General features: G+C 45.7%; 1 protein-coding gene across 1 annotated transcript in view; it reads left to right on the forward strand.

The window, feature by feature from the left end:
* c9 (complement component 9) overlaps positions 1 to 20,477 on the forward strand; it is a 36,952-nt gene that overhangs the window by 6,090 nt on the left and 10,385 nt on the right. The window contains exons 3-8 of the mRNA XM_041185375.1: positions 1,316 to 1,457; positions 4,737 to 4,875; positions 5,532 to 5,738; positions 7,506 to 7,746; positions 13,254 to 13,406; positions 17,627 to 17,805. Of these exons, the coding sequence (XP_041041309.1) occupies positions 1,316 to 1,457; positions 4,737 to 4,875; positions 5,532 to 5,738; positions 7,506 to 7,746; positions 13,254 to 13,406; positions 17,627 to 17,805 (1,061 nt within the window). The remainder of the gene's footprint in view (positions 1 to 1,315; positions 1,458 to 4,736; positions 4,876 to 5,531; positions 5,739 to 7,505; positions 7,747 to 13,253; positions 13,407 to 17,626; positions 17,806 to 20,477) is intronic.

The raw sequence follows: 20,477 nt of genomic DNA on the forward strand, positions 1-20,477 counted from the left end.
AGGATAAATCAGATCTGGTACTTTCCATCACCTAGGGATTGAGTATCTAAGATAATCAAAAAGAAAGGAAGGGATTCTCATCTGAGATGGAAACTCGCTAATAACATTAGTTTTCTGTGGGTCTGCCGTGATGCCTTTGTTGATGAAGATCTGGTTCAGGAACTGAACTGATGCTTTGAAGAAATCACATTTCTCTTTCAGCGTCAGCCCTCCATCCTGCAGGAGCTCTAAGACTGCTGTGAATCTCTTGCCATGTCCCTCCACCATTGTACCCTGAACCAATACATCGTCCACATGGCAAGTGACCCCCCATGGGCCCTGCATAATGGTCAACATCATACACTGAAATATTTCTGATGACGTGATTCCAAACGGCAGGCGGTTAAAGCAGAATCTGCCAAAGAGGGGTAATGAATGTGGTCAGCAGGCTGGACTCTTCATCAAGAGGGAGTTTCCAAAAGCCACTGTTGGTGTCCAGTTTTGAAAATGCTCTGCTCTTTGAGAGTATAGTCAGGCTTTCGTCCACTGACCTACTTCACTGGCCTTTGCTGGTCTTTAAAGCTGTTTCTTTAATCATGATTCTTCTGAATTAATCAGTTTTTTTCCTTTTTGGAGCGAGCTCGGACACTGACATTCAGGCACCAACTCGGGAACTTAGTTTCTCCGGAGGTTTTAAACAGGAATCTCTGACCACTGAACTATTTAAAAGTTTATCGGGTCTTGCCATATCGTGGAATTAGAAAGTTTTAGCTCACCCCTGCTAGGTCTGCTGACTCTGCGCTCAGGACTTTCAAGAGATCCCATGGTGTCTTCTGCTGAAGTGAGGAATTTTAAATTTCTGCCATCAGCTTCCGAGCCTTTCTTTGGAGCTTTTCTCTGAGGACTATTCCCTGCATTTCTGCTTCTTGAGCTTCTCTTCAGGTCAGATAATCTCTTCAATGTTTTCTTCCATCTTGCAGGATTTTAGTTTCCCTGCATTTTTTGTGAGGTTTTGGGTTTTACCACTCACTGCTGCTATGTTGTAGGGTGTTGGATACCATTCAGTAGGTCCTAATCAAGTCTTCAGAGTCTTAAGTAGGTTAACTGCATCTTTTTAATAACTGCAATGACTATGTACATGTATAAAGTGAAGGATTCAAGCTAGGAACTGTCTCCATTTTGCTTCTGCACACGGCTCTGTCCAATGATACACTGACCCCCAGGTGCAAGTCATGTGTTCTCTTACATCACTGAGCTCAGTCCCACATTAACCCTCTATGTGTCAGATCCTTACACTACAATATTGAGGAATGTTCTGTGTTTGTGCTTTCTTCAGGACATTGTATCAACAGGAGGCTAAGGTGTAATAATGATGATGATTGTGGTGACTACAGTGATGAGGATGACTGTGAGTCATATAGGTCTCCCTGTCAGAAAACCTTGGAACCTTTGGAAATTGGAGACATTGCAGGGTCAGGGTAAGCAACAACAATGGGCCTGAAGTTCTGCAGAATGGCAATCCGAGTTGAATTACCACTTCGCTCCTAGTTTCCTACCTGGAAATCCAGGTGATCCTTTCTAGCCCAACCTTCCAACTCTGGCCAGGCGGGAATTGTGTAGGGCAGCGCAATCCTGGGGCCTTCAGTCGGGGGCTGGAAAGTTGGAGGTAAGGAAGCCATGCCCCCTTTTTTAACGGCACTAGCTGCCAGAAAGCAAGCACATTTATAAGTCCAGCCACTTTCAGAAGCCAGGGAGAAAGTAAGTTTGTCAGGAAAGTGGATAGGATTGGGGCAGGTGCTGTCAGGAAGTAGGGTTGGGGGAAGCGAGATTGGAAGGTCAGTGTGGGGAATCGGTTGGCGTGTGGGTGGACGTTTGAGCGGGAGGGTTGGGTGGTCACTGGAAGAGGGTCCATTGGGGAGGGGTCAGGCAGTCAGCGGATGGGGATCTGTCAGGGAGGGGCTCGGGTGGTCAGTTGAGGGAGTTTGCCGGGGGATCAGTTGTTGGGTAGTGTGAGGGGTTGGCTGGGGGGAATGGGTGGTGAGTGGTCGGGGGCCGGGTTGGATGATCAGTGGAGGTATGAGGGTCGGAAGGTGAGTGGGGGGGGTGGTGTCGGGTGGTCAGTGGGCAGGGGTCGGTCAGGGGAGGTCAGTCCAGGGGGAAGGTGGGGTTGGTGGTCAGTCAGGAGATGAAATGTTCATGGGGAGTTCCAAGGTGGAGTTGAGGGGGTGGGGTGAGGGGGGAGGGCGGGTGTGGAGTCAGTACTATTGTTACCCAAGAGTTAGAAAGTTCAAACTTTCCCCGTGTAACTATTACTGTAAGACAGTCAGAACCATCTGAGATTTGCGATTAAATCTTATTTTTGATGGTCCTAATTGCGGGGCAATTGCCCAACGCAAGTGTGAGCTTTCCAGGCAATCACTGGGCAATTGTTACCTGGGGACTTGCAGCAGGGCTGGGGGGGCTGTTCCCTAGCACATCTCTGGGTACCCCTACCCCACACTCCTCCCACCCCCACCTTTACAACTCCAATAAACTCAGAGATTAGGGGCCAATGTGTCTGTGCACCAAAGCTCACAACAGGCAGGCCGATTAAAAAGATACAACCAAAGGAAAACCAATAAAACTTGGTCTGTTCTGTTCTTGTGTGCCTTAAAATGGAACTTCAGTTCAGGCCACACCAGTCATTTCCGACCTTTACTGGTTTTTCCTTACCAGTGAAGGTTAGGATTTTTTTAAAATTAAACAATCTTCGTTTATGTAATACAACAGCAGGAAGAGAAGCCATGTATGAAATGAGAGAGAGAGTCTAGAAAGAGATGGTGAGAATCTAGAGAGAGAGATGGTGAGAGTCTAAAGAGAGAGATGGTGAGAATCGAGAGAGAGAGAATGGTGAGAATCTTGGGACAGAGATGGTGAGAGTCTGGGGAGAGTCTAGAGAGTCTAGAGAAAGAATCTCAAGAGGGAGAGAAAGAAGGAGTCTAGAGAGAGAGAGGGTCTGGAGGGCAAGAGATAGAGAGAGAGGTTGTGTAAGGTGAGAGAGAGAGAGGGTCTGGAGGGCAAGCGAGAGAGAGAGACATAGAGACAGGGTCTGGAGGGTGAGAGAGAGAGAGGGGGTCTGGAGGCGGAGAGAGAGAAAGAGGGGATCTGGAGGGCGAGAGAGAGAGAGAGAGAGTCTGGAGGGAGAGAGAGAGAGTCTGGAGGTTGAGAGATAGAGGGAAAGAGAGGGTCTGGAGGGGGAGAGAGAGAGAGAGAGGGGGTCTGGAGGGGGAGAGAGAGAGGGGGTCTGGAGGGGGAGAGAGAGAGGGGGTCTGGAGGGGGAGAGAGAGAGGGGGTCTGGAAGGGTGAGAGTGAGAGAGGGTCTGGAGGGGAAGAGAGAGGGGGTGAGAGGGTCTGGAGGGCAAGAGAGAGAGGGTCTGGAGGTTGAGAGATCGAAGGTGAGAGAGGATCTGGAGGGGGAGAGAGAGAGAGGGTCTGGAGGGCGAGAGAGAGAGAGGATCTGGAGGGGGAGAGGGAGGGAGCAAGAGGGTCTGGAGGGCAAGAGAGAGATGGTCTGGAGGGAGAGGGAGAGAGAGAGAGAGAGGGTCCAGAGGGCAAGAGAGAGAGAGAGAGAGTCTGGAGGGTGAGAGAGAGGGTCTGGAGGGCGAGAAAGAGAGAAGGTCTGGAGGGAGAGAGAGAGAGAGAGCGAGAGGGTCTAGAGGGCAAGAGAGAGAGATAGGGTCTGGAGGGCGGGAGAGAGAGAGAGGGTCTGGAGGGTGGGAGAGAGAGAGAGTCCAGAGGGAGAGAGAGAGAGAGAGAGAGGGGGGGAATGGAGGGCGAGAGAGAGAGGGTCTGGAGGGAGAAAAAGTGGGAGAGAGAGGGGGTCTGGAGGGCAAGAGAGAGAGGGAGAAAAAGTGAGAGAGAAAGGGGGTCTGGAGGGTGAGAGAGAGAGAGAGTCTGGAGGGAGAGAGAGAGAGAGAGGGTCTGGAGGGCGAGAGAGAGAGAGTCTGGAGGGCGAAAGAGAGTTCTGGAGGGAGAGAGAGAGGGGGTCTGGAGGGGGAGAGAGAGAGAGAGAGTCTGGAGGGTGAGAGAGAGAGAGGGTCTGGAGGGCGAGAGAGAGAGAGAGAAGGTCTGGAGGGAGAGAGAGAGAGAGGGGGGAATGGAGGGGAAGAGAGAGAGGGTCTGGAGAGCGAGAGAGAGACGGTCTGGAGAGCGAGAGAGAGACGGTCTGGAGAGCGAGAGAGAGAGGGTCTGGATGGGGAGAGAGAGTCTGGATGGGGAGAGAGAGAGGGTCTGGATGGGGAGAGAGAGAGGGTCTGGATGGGGAGAGAGAGAGGGTCTGGAGAGCGAGAGAGAGGGTCTGGATGGGGAGAGAGAGAGGGTCTGGATGGGGAGAGAGAGAGAGAGAGTCTGGAAGGTGAGAGAGGGTCTGGAGGGCGCAATAGAGAGAAGGTCTGGAAAAGAGAGAGAGAGAGAAAGGGTCTGGAGGGCAAGAGAGAGAGAGAGGGAGGGTCTGGAGGGTGAGAGAAGGAGAGAGATAGAAGGTTTGGAAGGAGAGAGAGAGAGAGAGAGGGTCTGGAAGGTGAGAGAGAGATTGCCTGGAAGGCGAGAGGGAGAGATCGTCTAGAGGGTGAGAGAGAGAGAGCGAATGCGAGTGAATGAGCGAGCCTAGATAGAGAGACGGAGGGATCACGAGCGAATGAGCCTAGAGGGAGAGGGCACAGCCACTGACACTATGAGCTGATTTGAAATGAATCACTGATGTGAACGTTGATTTCTAGAGTGAATTTCTTTGGAATGGAGCCCAGAAGAAGTCCTTTCAATAACAGAATCTACAATGGTCTGTGTAATCGAGCCTATGATGGAAACAGAAGGACCTATTTCCGAATTCCCTGGAATATCATAAGTTTCTACTATCAGGTAAGAAGAAAAGCCTCCCGACAGTGTGACATAAGAGAGTGGCAGGGACTCAAACATACCCGCAGAGATTGGGGTCTGTCTGTGGGGTGGAAGGCTTCAGTTATTGGATGGGAAGAATCAATGGGGTGGGAGGACTCTCCCTATGGATTGGGTGGGCTTTGCCTGGTTGTGGGGGGGATCTCTGAGGGTGTCTGGAGGCTGGAGAGGCCGGGATTGTTTTCCTAATTGGAGAAGGGAAGTTTGAGGGGAGATTTGATAGAGGTATTCAAAATCCTGAGGGGTCTGGGCAGAGTGAATAGGGTGTACCTGTCCCCTTTGGTGGAAAGATCGAGATCCAGAGGACACCGAAACAATGACAACATGAGGGAAAAAATGTTTTCACACCGTGAGTGGTTAGGATCTGGATTGCACTGCCTGAAAGCGTGGGGGAGGCAGGGTCAATCGAGGCTTTCAAAAGAGAATTAGATCATTAACTAGACAAATTTTCAGGGCTACGTGAAAAAGGCAGGGAAATGGCACAAGGGAATTACTCTTCCAGAGAGGCAGCATGGACATCATGGGCTAAATGGCCTCCCCCTGTGTTGTAACTATTTTTGATTCTATGATTATATTCTTGATCCCCAACTGAATCCAGTGGTTTGACTTGATTCTTCCAGACTCGAGCTGATCAAGCCTTAACAACTGAGGTATATGAAAGTTCATCTGAAGTTGTCTCAAAGATCATGGAAGATTCTACTACAAATTTCAACATTGGGTTCTCTCAGAGAACCAACACTCAGAAAGTAAATCCCACGGCTCATATCGGATTCAATGTCAACAAATCAAGAAACCTCGAGATTCTGTTAAGTCTCAATCAGTCACAGGTACAGTCCCATATTAAAGGCATCACAAGGGGAGAGAGGGAGTGGGGCAGAGACAGAAAGAGAGTGGTGGATAGAGAGAGGGGGAGAGAGTGGGACAGGGAGAGACAGAGGGAGAGAGTGGGGGATAGAGCGAGCACAGAATTAGAGATAAAGTGGAAGAATAGAGCAAACAGGGAGAGATAGCATGGGACAAAGAGCGGGTGGATAGAGAGAACATTGGGGAGAGATAGTGGGGTGAAGAGAGAGTACAGTGAGAGAGAGCATGGGGGAGAGAGCATTGCAGAGAGAGAGAGAGGGCAAGCAAGCACAGGGCAGAGAGAAAGAGGGAGTATGGGGGAGAGGGAGAGAGCGAGCGAGCACAGGGAAGAGAGAGCGAGCATAGGGAAGAGAGTGAGCTCAGGGGAATGGGAGAGATCATGCGGAGGGGGAGAGAGTAAGCACAAGGGGGAGAGGGAGAGCGTGTGTGCACGGGGAGAGGGAGAGAACGAGCGCATGGGGAAAAAGGGAGAGCATGAGTGCACAAGGGAAAGAGCCAGTGCATGGCGAGAGAGAGCGGGTGAGCATAGAGTGGGGGAAAGAGAGAGCATGGAGGCGAGAGAGAGAGAGAGTGAGCATGGGGGTAGAGAGAGAGCAAGAACAAGGGAGTGAGGGAGAGCATGGAAGGTGAGAGAGAGTGCATGGGGGAGGGGGCAAGTGAGAGAGAGAGAGCACGGGGGTGAGGTTGGACATGGAGGAGAATAAGAGTATGGGGGAGAGAGATTAGCTTGGATAGAATGGGAAAAGAGCATGCACATGGGGAGAGAATGGGTGGTGAGAGAGCTTGGGGAAAGGAAGAGAAAGAGAGGGGAGAGATTAAGGCCAGGCAAGTGAGAGGAAGGTAGAGAGAGGTGGGGTATGCTGTTCAATGGTTTTATTCATCTGTGTTTGATTGTTATTCTGTTCTCTGGTCTACATAATTGTATTTGATTGCTTAAACCTGTGAGTGAAACAAGACAGCTTATTAAGCAAAGATGCTTCTAAAGAGAAAAGGCTTTGGCCTTGACTGGGACCACATGTACATAGAAAATCCTGTAAGTGAGTCATCTCTGCATTATTCTGAGATAAATCTAAGATATTCACCAAACAGGCTAATAAATAATGAGTGAGAAAAAGTGGGAGGAGAGAATGAGAGTAAAGCAACAAAGGCAAAGAGAGAACATGGGAGTGAAACTGCCCCAGACACACACACGAAACAGTAAGGGAGGAACTAACTGAGGAAAAGGGAGAGTCGGGAAGGAGGGATGAGGAGAGAGAGGGAGGAAGGCTGGACGGGCCCTGACAGAGACCATGAGACTGACTCAGGGAGGATGAGATGAGTCCTGACAGAGACTGAGACAGGAAGAGATGAGGGGGGGTGGCGATGGAGGTAGTGTACGTGGAGGGCAAGTGGGAGAGGCCTATACAGGGTGTGAATGGGGAAGCAGTGCATGTGGGACAGGGGAGTATTTCAGTTCTGGGGAGTGGTTTGGAAAGTGGTGGAAGTGGGGGAACAGTATGGGCTGGGGGAGTGACATGGGCAGTGTCTGGTGGGGGCGGGGGGGTGTGTAGGGAGGCTGGAGCATTGGTTTGGGGGTGTGGGCAGAGGAGGGGAGTGCAATTTGGATTGGGCTGGGGGGTAGTGATGGGGAACAGATTGAGACTGGTCACCGTTTCCTTATATCTTGTTTATAAGATTTAAGTTTCATTATGAAATAATTGGGTCGTTTTTTAAAAATTTCTTAAATCTAGAATAATGAATACTTCCGGGTAAAAGGTCAAATACAGCTTGCAAAGTTCCAGGTGCGAAGAAATCGTTATGAACTTGATGAAGATTTTATTATTGATCTAAAGAATCTGCCCACAGAATATGACAAGGGGGTGTATTTTAAAATATTGGAAGACTATGGCACACATTACGCCTCTTCTGGAACTCTGGGTGGTAGTTATCAACTTGTATACGTGTTGGACAAGTCCAACAGGGTTAAAGAACGTAAGTCAAGTTTGTTCACAATGTAAAGCTAAGTTACAGTTTCCTCCTATTCACCCAATTCCCTGTTGATGCTCAGTTTGGTCCTTAATGTTCAGAGTGTCAGCTGTGGCTTAGTGGGTAACACTCTTGGCTCTAAGTTGTAGGATTCCAAGTTCAAGCCCCAATCTAGGATATGAATATAAAACAGAATCAGGGCTGACACTTCAGTGCAACACTGAGGGAGTGCTATGCTATCTGTCTTTTGTGTGTAACATTATTCCAAGGCTACGTCTGCCCTCTCAGGTGGACAAAAGATCCCATGTTACTATTTCCAAGTAAAGCAGGGGAGTTGTCCCCGGTGCCCTGGCCAATATTTATCTCTCAATCAACATCACAAAAACAGATTAACTGGCCATTTATAATAAAAGCAAAATACTGTGCTTGCTGGAAATCTGAAATGAAAACAGGAAATGTTGGAAAAACTCAACAGGTCTGGCAGAATCTGGGGAGAAAGGAACAGAGTTAGTGTTTTGGATCCACATGGCTCTTCTTCAGAGCTGGTCAGAGCCTCATCAGAGCTTACCTGGTCATTATCTCTTTGCTATTTGTGAAGCTTGCTGTCCTCAAATTGGTTGCCACATTTCCTACAACACAACAGTAGCTACTGTTACAATCCCTGTGGAGACCAATAACATGAAAAGAAAGGAACAATGCCAATGAAAGGAATTGATGGACAAGACTTCATTTTTAAAACTTTTACATAACTGTTAAACCCAAAATCAACATAAAATTAAGCATGCTTTAACAGGCAAACGGTATTTCACTCAATTAGATTAATTTCGCTTTAAACAGTTGAGAAAACAAAGATATATCTTATGAAAACTACAAGCATTCAGATCACTTCCCACATACTTGTGGTATCGTGTACCATTTCAAAGTTCTCTAACTTGGTCTCCGGCGCATAGGAACTCTCACATTCCCACTCAATCGAAATTTGGCTTTTCACACATGTTCACCAGCAGCCGGGCCCCATCCAAAGTTCCCAGATACAGTTAACATCAACACCGCACACGTCTACAAACCCTCTGTAACCCAAGTCACATCAGTCCTGATGGCATAGCTTTCCGGCCTCCCTTTACAACTGACCAAACTACCAACACACCTAATTCACGGTCTGCTCCTCTGATACAAACTCTCAGCTCTTTTGCCTGCCTGAGCTATTCACCCCACTTTTAGGATTCAGTCCCTTTTAGTTTGTATCTGCATTGCTTCCTCAAGAGCTTCTGAGGTTCTACTTTCTGCTTACCACCAAACAGAAGACTGAACTTTTTGTAGGAAGCTTTGCTTGCTTCTCTTCACATGAATTCCATGTTCTCAACTGTGTCCTATTAGAGTAGAACCGGCTGGAACCTGTCACCACCCCAATTAGCTTTAATTAGGCTCTTTTATTTTAGCTTTCATCCCCATGGTAATCTCAGCCAGAGTTTAACTTCTCAAAAATGATGTCATAACCAAGAAGTCCAATTATCCCCCCTTTCCAGAAACTTTTTAGTTTCACTTTGGGTTTAAAGTGACACATCACAAATACGAGCTCTCTGCCAAGTGCTGAGCTCACAACACTACTTCATTAGCTATAGAGCAGTTTGAGATGACTGGTGATTGTGAAAGTCACTCCATAAATTCAAGCCTTTTTTTTTCTTTCAGTGTTGAGATATCTCTAACTATTCCTTTACGAACAGACTCTTGAGCCGATCCCATTGTTAACACATTGCTAGAACACAAGATTCAAATCACACAAGCACAAAACTTGGCAGCTGATGTTGCTGGATGGTAAATGACATCATTCTCACTCTGTACTAGAGCTCTCATCAGCTGACTTCTCACCTCATACCACCCTTCCCCATATTCCTGCCATTAGTCCATTCTCCAAGTAATACCCCATCCGCTTCCCCACAGCCAATTGGGAACGTACTCTTTGATATCCAATTAGATTATTCTTGACTATACAACAACTATTTCCTCTAAATTTATAATATATTTAACGCCAGTACATGAAAATGATTAAATCAAAAAATAAAAACAGTTTTTTTTTTATGTTTGTATGATTATTCTCCTGAATTGGCTCTCAGCCATCTCCTGGAAGCTAAATTTCAATTCTAGGACAATTCTGTCTGACACACAGGATCACAGGTCTAATTCAAACAACACAGCTACTATAAGAACGACTTAGGTTTATATAGCGCCTTTAACATAGTACAGTATTGTAAGGAACATAAATTTTTATTCCTGTTGGACTGTTGTAAAGAACATATCTTTTCATTTTCTGTTGGACTGGGGATTAAAATTACATTGGCTGCAGGTTGAAAGACATGTCCACTGGAACAGGATGAGAAATATATACAATGTTGCAGTCCTGGAACAGATTGTGCCATGAAAGACAGGATGTTACCGGGAAGGAGCCCTGGACCAGCATTTTAATTGGCTCCTGAACAGGTGACCAGGTTTTGCGTGAGAGCAGAGCAGAATAGCTCCTAGCCTGAAAGGAATAAGGCCTAAAACCTCTTTCTCTTGTGTGTGAAAGATTCCAGTAATTCCACAATAATAACTAGCTGTTTTTTTTTCTCCTCATATCTCTATAATCTGCTTTCTCTCTGAGGGTCTCTGTTAAGAGGCAAAGAGTAAAATCACTGTTAGAAACATTGAAAGGCAAGTGCTGAAAGGAATTTGGAAGACATCGATCAAAATCAACCCATCGAGTCCTGTACTCCGGAATTGGTGCTATTGACCTGTTTTCTCCCACCCTTAAAATCCATGTTTTGTGTGTCTTATGTATGTTGTATGTGTATGTGTATAAGGATTTAAGAAGCGGTAGAGTTTAACTTATAGTGTTAGAAATTAGCAATTCATATTTCTTTCTTTTTTGTCACTAGTTTATCACAGTTTGTTCAATAAACAGTTATTTACTTAAGTTTAGAAACCTGGTGCTCATATTCTGTTAACCTAAATTAAACTGTTAAGTAGAATTGGGACAATCTGGTGGTTTGATCAAACTTTTCACATTTGTCATGGCTCAGGGAACAGTGAGTCTGATATTACAGCGCACTATCCCCAGTGAGGCTGATATTACAGCACACTATCCCCAGTGAGTCTGATATTACAGCACACTATCCCCAGTGAGGCTGATATTACAGCGCACTATCCCCAGTGAGGCTGATATTACAGCACACTATCCCCAGTGAGTCTGATATTACAGCACACTATCCCCAGTGAGTCTGATATTACAGCGCACTATCCCCAGTGAGGCTGATATTACAACACACTATCCCCAGTGAGGCTGATATTACAGCGCACTATCCCCAGTGAGTCTGATATTACAGCGCACTATCCCCAGTGAGGCTGATATTACAGCGCACTATCCCCAGTGAGTCTGATATTACAGCGCACTATCCCCAGTGAGTCTGATATTACAGCGCACTATCCCCAGTGAGGCTGATATTACAGCACACTATCCCCAGTGAGGCTGATATTACAGCACACTATCCCCAGTGAGTCTGATATTACAGCGCACTATCCCCAGTGAGGCTGATATTACAGCGCACTATCCCCAGTGAGGCTGATATTACAGCGCACTATCCCCAGTGAGGCTGATATTACAGCGCACTATCCCCAGTGAGGCTGATATTACAGCGCACTATCCCCAGTGAGGCTGATATTACAGCGCACTATCCCCAGTGAGGCTGATATTACAGCGCACTATCCCCAGTGAGGCTGATATTACAGCGCACTATCCCCAGTGAGAGCCCTGACAAAGTTTTGGGGCTTGGGTGGGATATTTTGGAACAAAAGGTGATGATGATTTGGGTGTAGATTTAGTAAGTAATAAAAGCTAAAAGGAAACACCAGGCTTGTAGAGTCAAAAATAAGATGGCACTGGAAACTACTAAAGTTTTCCTGCAAGTGGAAGAGATGTTCCTGACAATTTTACGAGGGATCCCAAAAGCCAGGTTTAATTGAATTGGCGAATAAATTAAGGGTACGATTGCCTGCCAAAGCTAGGAAAGCAGAGTTAATTGAAAAGGTAGTACAACATTTGAAATTGGAGGGAATACCCGAGAGACTGAGTTTTCCAAAGGGTGGCTCATTGGAATGCGCTCCAGTCCAGTTGCAAATGAAAAAGTTGGAATTGCAGCGAAAAAAGAAAGAGCATTTCAAAGAGAATAGGCAGAAAGGCAGCCATGAGAAAGAAAACAAGAAAGGGAATTAGAAATGGTGAGGTTAGAAAAGGAGGAAAGAGAAAAAGAGAGAGACAGGGAACTCCAGCTTAGAATGCTGGCCGTTAAAAAAGAGACACCAGTAGGTGAGGTAGGACCTATTTCCAGATCAGGACCCAGTGGGGAGATGTTTAAATTTGTGAAGGCTCTTCTGAAGTTTGAGGAAAGGAATCTTGAATCATTCTTTATCTCATTTGAGAATATAGCTAAACAGATGAACTGGCCAAAGGAAAACTGGACATAGCCTATGCAGAGCAAATTGACCAGTAGCGCACAGGAAATTTAAGCTTCACTGCCAGACGAGGTTTCTAGGGATTATGATGTGATGAAAAATGCCTTTTTGAGTGCATTTGAGTTGGTCCCTGAAGCATACAGACAAAAGTTTCAAAATTTAAGGAAACAGCCTGGGCAAACTTACATTGAATTTGAAAGGATTAAGCAAAATAGTTTTCACAGGTCAATACAAGCATTAGGAGTGGAAACTACCTATGAAGATCTCGGAGAGACTATTCTCTTGGAAGAATTTAAAAACACCCTGCCTTCTGTAAAAAGAACTCATATTGAAGACCAAGGGGTTGAATGCTGGAAGTTGAGAGGGAAGCCCATGGGACTTATTGGAGTTCGTATGAGTGAGTCTGAAAAGGGAACTCAAAAAGAAAATGCCATGGATCAAGTTGTAGCTTTAATTATAAATAAGGGTCTGGAGGTAAACACTGCTGTGAATGCAGGTGAAGTGAGTAGGGTATATGAGAGATATAAAAGGGATTTTTTGTCTCGAGGTAAGATAACCCCTTTTTATCAAATGATGCAGCTAAACCCATAACCAAATTAAGGGCCACAGGGACAACTCAAACTCTTTTGCTGGAGAAGGTTGGTTATACAGGCTGGTTTTAAGCAGTGTCTTAAAGGAGTAGTGGGGCACTGAAACATTCAGGGAGTGAATTGCTGAGCCTAGAGCCCAGGCAACTGAAGGCACAGAAATCAGTGGTGGAGCGATTAAAATTGGGAATGATCAAGAGATCCAAATTATAAGATATTTTGGAGGGTTGTAGGACATGAAGGGATTTGAAAGTAGACCTGGAGCCAATGTAGCTCAGGGAGCGCAATGCGATCTAAACTGAGCTAAATTGGAGCAGGCCAGGACTGCAGCCTGGGACTATCTGGACAATTTCCCACCGCACCGTCAGTATGATTCAGCTATGCTATCAGTAAGGTTCACCTTATTCTTTAATATCCGGTCTCATTCTATATTTGTAGATATCACCCATGAACAGGTGAAGGAATGCCTGGGGTTTCATGCCAGTTTCAACATCGAGCAAAACATCATGAAAGGCGAGAAGTCAACCAGCCCTAAAGTCAGCATGACTGCCGATGCTGACAAATGTAAGAAGGTCACGAAAGCATATTCATGTACGTATGAGAATCAGGATTATTTGAAAATGTCGTATTTTTGATGATAACAAAAGCTGATGTTGACCCTGAGATCAGACCTGTCAGGTTATTGAGTAGTCAGCGAAAGGAGCTTTAAAGCAATCTGCTGTGGCGACCCATCAGATATAAAGACACATGTGAAAAGAGGCAAGTTTGTGCTGTAGAATTGAACAGTCGACAGCACAGGTTCCAAACACTCCCAGGACAGGTACAACACGGGGTTAGATACAGAGTAAAGCTCCCTCTACACTGTCCCCATCAAACACTCCCAGGACAGGTACAGCACGGGGTTAGATACAGAGTAAAGCTCCCTCTACACTGTCCCCATCAAACACTCCCAGGACAGGTACACACAGGGTTAGATACAGAGTAAAGCTCCCTCTACACTGTCTCCATCAAACACTCCCAGGACAGGTACAGCACGGGGTTAGATACAGAGTAAATCTCCCTCTACACTGTCCCCATCAAACACTCCCAGGACAGATACAGCACGGGGTTAGATACAGAGTAAAGATCCCTCTACACTGACCCCATCAAACACTCCCAGGACAGGTACAGCACGGGGTTAGATACAGAGTAAATCTTCCTCTACACTGTTCCCATCAAACACTCCCAGGACAGGTACAGCACAGGGTTAGATACAGAGTAAAGCTCCCTCTACACTGACCCCATCAAACACTCCCAGGACAGATACAGCACGGGGTTAGATGCAGAGTAAAGATCCCTCTACACTGACCCCATCAAACACTCCCAGGACAGGTACAGCACGGGGTTAGATACAGAGTAAAGATCCCTCTACACTGTCCCCATCAAACACTCCCAGGACAGGTACAGCACGGGGTTAGATACAGAGTAAAGATCTCTCTACACTGACCCCATCAAACACTCCCAGGACAGGTACAGCACGGGGTTAGATACAGAGTAAATCTTCCTCTACACTGTTCCCATCAAACACTCCCAGGACAGGTACAGCACAGGGTTAGATACAGAGTAAAGCTCCCTCTACACTGACCCCATCAAACACTCCCAGGACAGATACAGCACGGGGTTAGATACAGAGTAAAGCTCCCTCTACACTGTCCCCATCAAACACTCCTAGGGCAGGTACACACAGGGTTAGATACAGAGTAAAGCTCCCTCTACACTGTCCCCATCAAACCCTCCCAGGACAGGTACAGCACGGGGTTAGATACAGAGTAAATCTCCCTCTACACTGTCCCCATCAAACACTCCCAGGACAGGTACAGCACGGGGATAGATAGAGGTTTTTTCTATTCGTTCATAGGATGTGGGCGTCACTGGCTAGGCCAGCATTTATTGCCCATTCCTAATTGCCCTTGTTCAGAGGGTGTTTAAAAGTCAACCACATTGCTGTGGGTCTGGAGTCACATGTAGGCCAGACCAGGTAAGTACAGCAGATTTCCTTCCGTAAAGGGCATTAGTGACCCAGATGGGTTTTTACAACAATCAACAATGGGCATCATTAGACTTTTAATTCCAGATTTTTTTTTTTAATTCAAATTCTACCATCGGTTGTGGTGGGATTTGAAACTGGGACCCCAGAAAATTATTCTGGGTCTCTGGAATGCTAGTCTAGTGACAATACCACTAGACCACCATCTCCTCATAGTAGTGCTCCCTCAACACTGTCCCCATCACAAACACCCAGGACAGGTATAGCATGGGGTTAGATACAGAGTAAAGCTCCCTCAACACTGTCCCCATCACAAACACCCAGGACAGGTATAGCATGGGGTTAGATACAGAGTAAAGCTCCCTCAACACTGTCCCCATCACAAACACCCAGGACAGGTGCAGCACGGGGTTAGGTACAGAATAAAGCTCCCTCTAGGCTGTCATCATCAAACATTCCCAGGACAGGTACAGTTCGGGATTGGATACAGAGTAAATCTCCCTCTACACTGTCCCCTTAAATACTCAGGGTGGGTACAGCACGAGCTTAGATACAGAGTAAAGCTCCCTCTACCCTTTCCCCTCAAACACTCCAGGGCAGGTACAGCATGGGGTTAGATACAGAGTAAATCTCCCTCGTAATCTATGCCTCGATTGATAAAGGCAAGTGTCCCATATGCCTTTTTCACCACCCCACTAACATGTCCCTCCGCCTTCAGAGATCTATGGACACACACGCCAAGGTCCCTTTGTTCCTCAGAACTTCTGAGTGTCATGCTGTTCATTGAATACTTCCTTGTCAGATTACTCCTTCCAAAGTTTATCACCTCACGCTTTTCAGGGTTAAGTTCCATCTGCCACTTATCTGCCCATTTGACCATCCCGTCTACATCTTCCTGTGGCCCAAGAAACTCAACCTCACTGTTAACCACCTAGCCAATCTTTGTGTCATCCACAAACTTACTAATCCTACCCCCCACATAGTCATCTTCGTCGTTTATATAAATGACAAATATATATGGAGGCACATATATTCCTTGATGCTATACTGGGTCAAATGCGGCCTTGATGTCAAGATCAGCCACTCTCACCTCACCTGGGGAGTTCAGCTCTTTTGTCCATGTTTGGATCAAGGATGTAATGAAGTCAGGAGCTGAATGGCCTGGATGGATTCCAAACCTCGCATTTGCCTTCCTTATATCTTGTCAATGGCTTTGCTGAAATCCATATAAACTACATCAACTGCACTACCCTCATCTACACATCTGGTCACCTCCTCAAAAAATTCAATCAAATTTGTGAGGCATGACCTTCCTCTGACAAAGCCACGCTGACTATCCCTGATCAAACCTTGCCTCTCCAAGTGGAGATAGATTTCTCCTTCAGAATTTTCTCCAATAGTTTCCCTACCACTGATGTGAGACTCACTGGTTTGTATTGCCCTGGCTTATCTCTACAACCCTTCTTAAATAGCAGAACCACATTAGCTGTTCTCCAGTCCTCTGGCACCTCCCCCGTGGCCAGAGAGGAATTAAAAATTTGGGTCAGAGCGCCTGCAATCTCCTCCCTTGCCTCCCTCAGCAGTCTGGGACACAAATCATCTGGACCTGGAGATTTGTCCACTTTTAAGCCTGCCAACACTCCAATACCTTGTCACCCCCTCTATCAATTTGCTTAAGAACCTTGCAGTCTCTCTCTCCGAGTTCGATACCTTCATCCTCATTCTCTTGGGTGAAGACGGATGTGAAGAATTCATTCAACACTCTCGCGATGTCCTCTCGCTGCATCCATAGATTGCCCCCTTGGTTCCTAATGGGCCCTACCCTTTCCCTGGTTATCCTCTTCCCATTGATATACATAGAATATTTTGGGATTTTCCCTACTTTTACAAGCCAGAGGTTTCTCATATCCCCTCTTTGCTCTCCTAATTACTTTCTTAAGCTCCACCCTGCACTGTCTGTACTCCACTAATGCCTCTACTGATTTGCTTCCCTTGTACCTGCTAAAAGCCTTTCTTTTCCTTCTCATCGTAACCTGAATATCTCTGGTCATTCATGGTTCTCTGGGCTTGTTACTCCTTCCTATCACTCTAGAGGGAACATGTTGAGCCTGTACCCTCCCCATTTCCTTTTTGAACACCCCCCACCGCTCCTCTGTAGATTTCCCCACCAGTAGCTGTTCCCAGTCTACCTTGGCCAGACCCTGCCTTATTTTACTAAAATCCACTCTCCCCCCAATCCAAAACATTTTTTTTGCAACTTGTCTATTTCTTTGTCCATAACAAACAGTGCATGTCTTAGTATTCATTCTCAGGAAGTAGGCTTCGCTGAGAAGGCACTCATTTATTGCCAATCCCTAATTGCCCTTGAGAAAGTGATCGTGAGCTGCCATCTTGAACCAGTGTGGTCCATGTGGTGTAGGTGCACCCACAGTGCTGTTAGGGAGGGATTTGTAGGATTTTGACCCAGCGACAGTGAAGGAACGGCGAGCCACGTCCAGGTCGAGATAATATGTGTGACTTGGAGGTGGTGGTTTCCCATGTGTCGGCAGTCCTTGTCCTAGGTGGTAGAGATCCCAGGTTATGTATGCTTGGTGATTTGCTGCAGCATCTCCAGTCAGTTATAGGTACAGTGGCCACAAATCTATGATCATAGGACAGGTACTAAGTCCCATGACAGGGTCACCGATTTTCAGCCTTCTTCATCCTGCTGAAAATTAATGAGGTGCAGCAGATACAAAACCTCTTCAGTTCTTTCTCTGGATTTAAAATGGTCATCTATTTTCAGCCCTGAATCTGGAAAATCACCTCATCAAGGACGTGCTGTCGTTTGTCAATGGTGGGGACACAGCCTTCCTCACCAGGCTCAACGTTCTCCTGTCGGAGAGAAAGGAGCCTCCCGGTGTCTCTGTCTACACTGACTGGGCCAGCTCACTCATACACTCACCCGCCTTAGTGAGGCAGCAGGTAAGATCACAGGCATTGGCCCAGTGGGATTGGAGGATGTGTGGAGGGCAGCTCCACGGGTTTCTTGGCAGTGAGACAACAGCACCTGGTATTTCCTCCAGTCAAAGACACCTTTTCTTCTCAACTGGCTCAATGGAGTGAGGAGCTGAGTCCATTCTCTCTTGACTGTTCCATCAAATTCCATCCCATCAAACATTCCAGGAAGAGGCCATTCAGCCCCTCAAGCCACCATTCAGTGAGATCATGGCTAATCTGCACCCTAACTCCATATCCACACCTTTGCCCCATGTCCATTAATATCTTTGGTTAACAAAAATCTATCAATCTCAGTTTTGAAATTAACAATTGATCTGGCATTAATTGCTATTTGGGAAAAGAGTTCCAAACTTCTAATTTTCTAACTTCACTCCTGAAATGTCTGGCTCTAGATTTTATACTCTTTCCCCCAGTCCTAAACTCCATACAGTGGAAATAGTTTCACTCTATCCAATTTGTTCTCCTGCATATCCTTAAAACTTCGATCAATTCACCCAGAGAACACAACACTGATGTTTGTCATCTTGCCTCATAATTTAACCTTTGGAGCCCAGGTATTAATTGTTAGTTTCAAAACTGAGATTGATAGATTTTTGTTAACCAAAGATAATGGATATGGGGCAAAGGTGGGGATATGGAATTAGGGTGCAGATTAGCCATGATCTCAATGAATGGTGGAACAGGCTTGAGGGGCTGAATGGCCTCCTCCCAGAGTGTTTGATAGGATGGCATTTGATGGAACAGTGAGGAGAGAATGGACTCTGTTCCTCACTCCATTGAGCCAATTGAGAAGAAAAGATGCCCGTGTCTTTGACTGGAGGAAATACCAGGTGCCGTTGTCTCACTGGCAAGAAACCCGTGGACCTGCCCTCCACATATCCTCCTGATACAGCTTGTATCATTCCATCATTCTAAGAGCATCCCCTCTAAGGTCAGTCTCCCCTTCCTACGATGTGGTGGACAGAACAGCTGACAGTACTCCAGGGCGTTATGTAGCTGAAGCTGACTTCTGAGCCCTTTCTATTCTAGCCCTCTAGGCGTAAAGGCCAGCATTCCATTGGAATTTTTAATTTATTTTTTGTAGCTATTCATGATATTTTAATTATTTGTGTCCCTGGACCACCCCTGCAACTCCCCAAGTTTCTTTGGACCTTCACTGTTTCTAGCTTACTCCATTTAGAGAGTACTCTGTTCTATCCTTTTTAGGTCCAAAGTGAACAATCTCTCATTTGCCTACATTTTCCACAGTTTGGTTCATTCTATTACCTTTTCTTTATAATTTTATCATTTAATCCACACTGCTTTCAATACCACTTATCTTTGCATCATTGGCAAACTTTGATATGTGGCTTTCTTTCACATCTAAGTTGTTAATGAATACAGTGAATGGTGGGGGCACAACACAGATGCTTGTGAGATACTGCTAGCCGCGTCGTTCCAATTAGAGTACCTGCCCATTCTGTTCTCTGTCTTATTGTCCCAATCAAATCAATCATTTACATTCAATTTCATGTTTAGCCACTCTGCTGCTTTTTTGTATCTTTCCATTCACCAGGATTTGTCCTATTTTTCGTATTTTTTTTTGTCTTTTAGTTTCTTGTCTCTTAACTCTTCAGAGTATTTTTGCTCTTCAGGTGTATAAACAATTCTGTGTCACATTAAATTATTTTTTGAACACTTCCCACCAATCCCCTGTCATTTTACCCAGTTTACTGTGACAGCCTTAGCCTCACTGCACTGAACTCAACCCTACCTTTACCAAAGCAATGTACTGTGGATGCTGGAATTCTTAAATAAAAACAGGAAATGCCCTGTGGAGAGAGAAACAGAGTTAACATTTCAGGTCAAGTATCTTTCAGGATCTGAAATGTTAAGTCTCTTTCTCTCTCCACAGGTACTGCCAGATCTCCTGAGATCCAGCATTTTATGTTTTTATTTCAACCCTTTTTATATCAAGAACCTTAGTAGCTGTTTCACATTTCCCCCTTTCTACACTGAACTTGATCATTGTGATCGATCCCTTATTGGCTCTAGGGTTTGTTATTCAGGAAAGTTATCTTGGACATGCCCAAAAAAATCATTATCCTTTTGATATGAGCCAGTCTGCTTATCCCAATCTTATGAAAGTTGAAATCCCCCATTGAAACTTCTCTGCCTTTGCTACATGCTTGTCAAATCACTGCATTTATACAATCTACCACTTTACAGTTGCTAATTACTAAATGGCCGATACACAACTCACATTCCAGTCTTTAATTTTATTTCTATTCATAAAGTCTTCACTGCTTTCTTGTTATAGCCTTTCTTAATATTGAATTGATTTCATATTTAATTGCAAAGGCTACTCCTTCCGTCCTATCATTTTCCCACTCTTTCCTGTAGACCTCCAGGTACTGCGTGGGTTACATACAGAGTAAAGTTCTCTCTATGCTTGTAAAGGTACTAATTATTTTGAACATAATTTCTGTAATGTACAGTACGTTATTGCTATCGTTAGTGGCAGCTATATCTCCGTGGTGGCAATCTTGCTTCCGAGAGAGAAGGCTGTGTGTTCACATCCCACTTGAGAGATTTGAGGGCATGTGGAAAGTGAACAACTTTCAATGTATTACTAAGGAAGTGAATGGTGCTTTATA

The sequence above is a fragment of the Carcharodon carcharias genome, chromosome 4 (assembly GCF_017639515.1).
Source record: "Carcharodon carcharias isolate sCarCar2 chromosome 4, sCarCar2.pri, whole genome shotgun sequence".
Classification (NCBI taxonomy): domain Eukaryota; kingdom Metazoa; phylum Chordata; class Chondrichthyes; order Lamniformes; family Lamnidae; genus Carcharodon; species Carcharodon carcharias.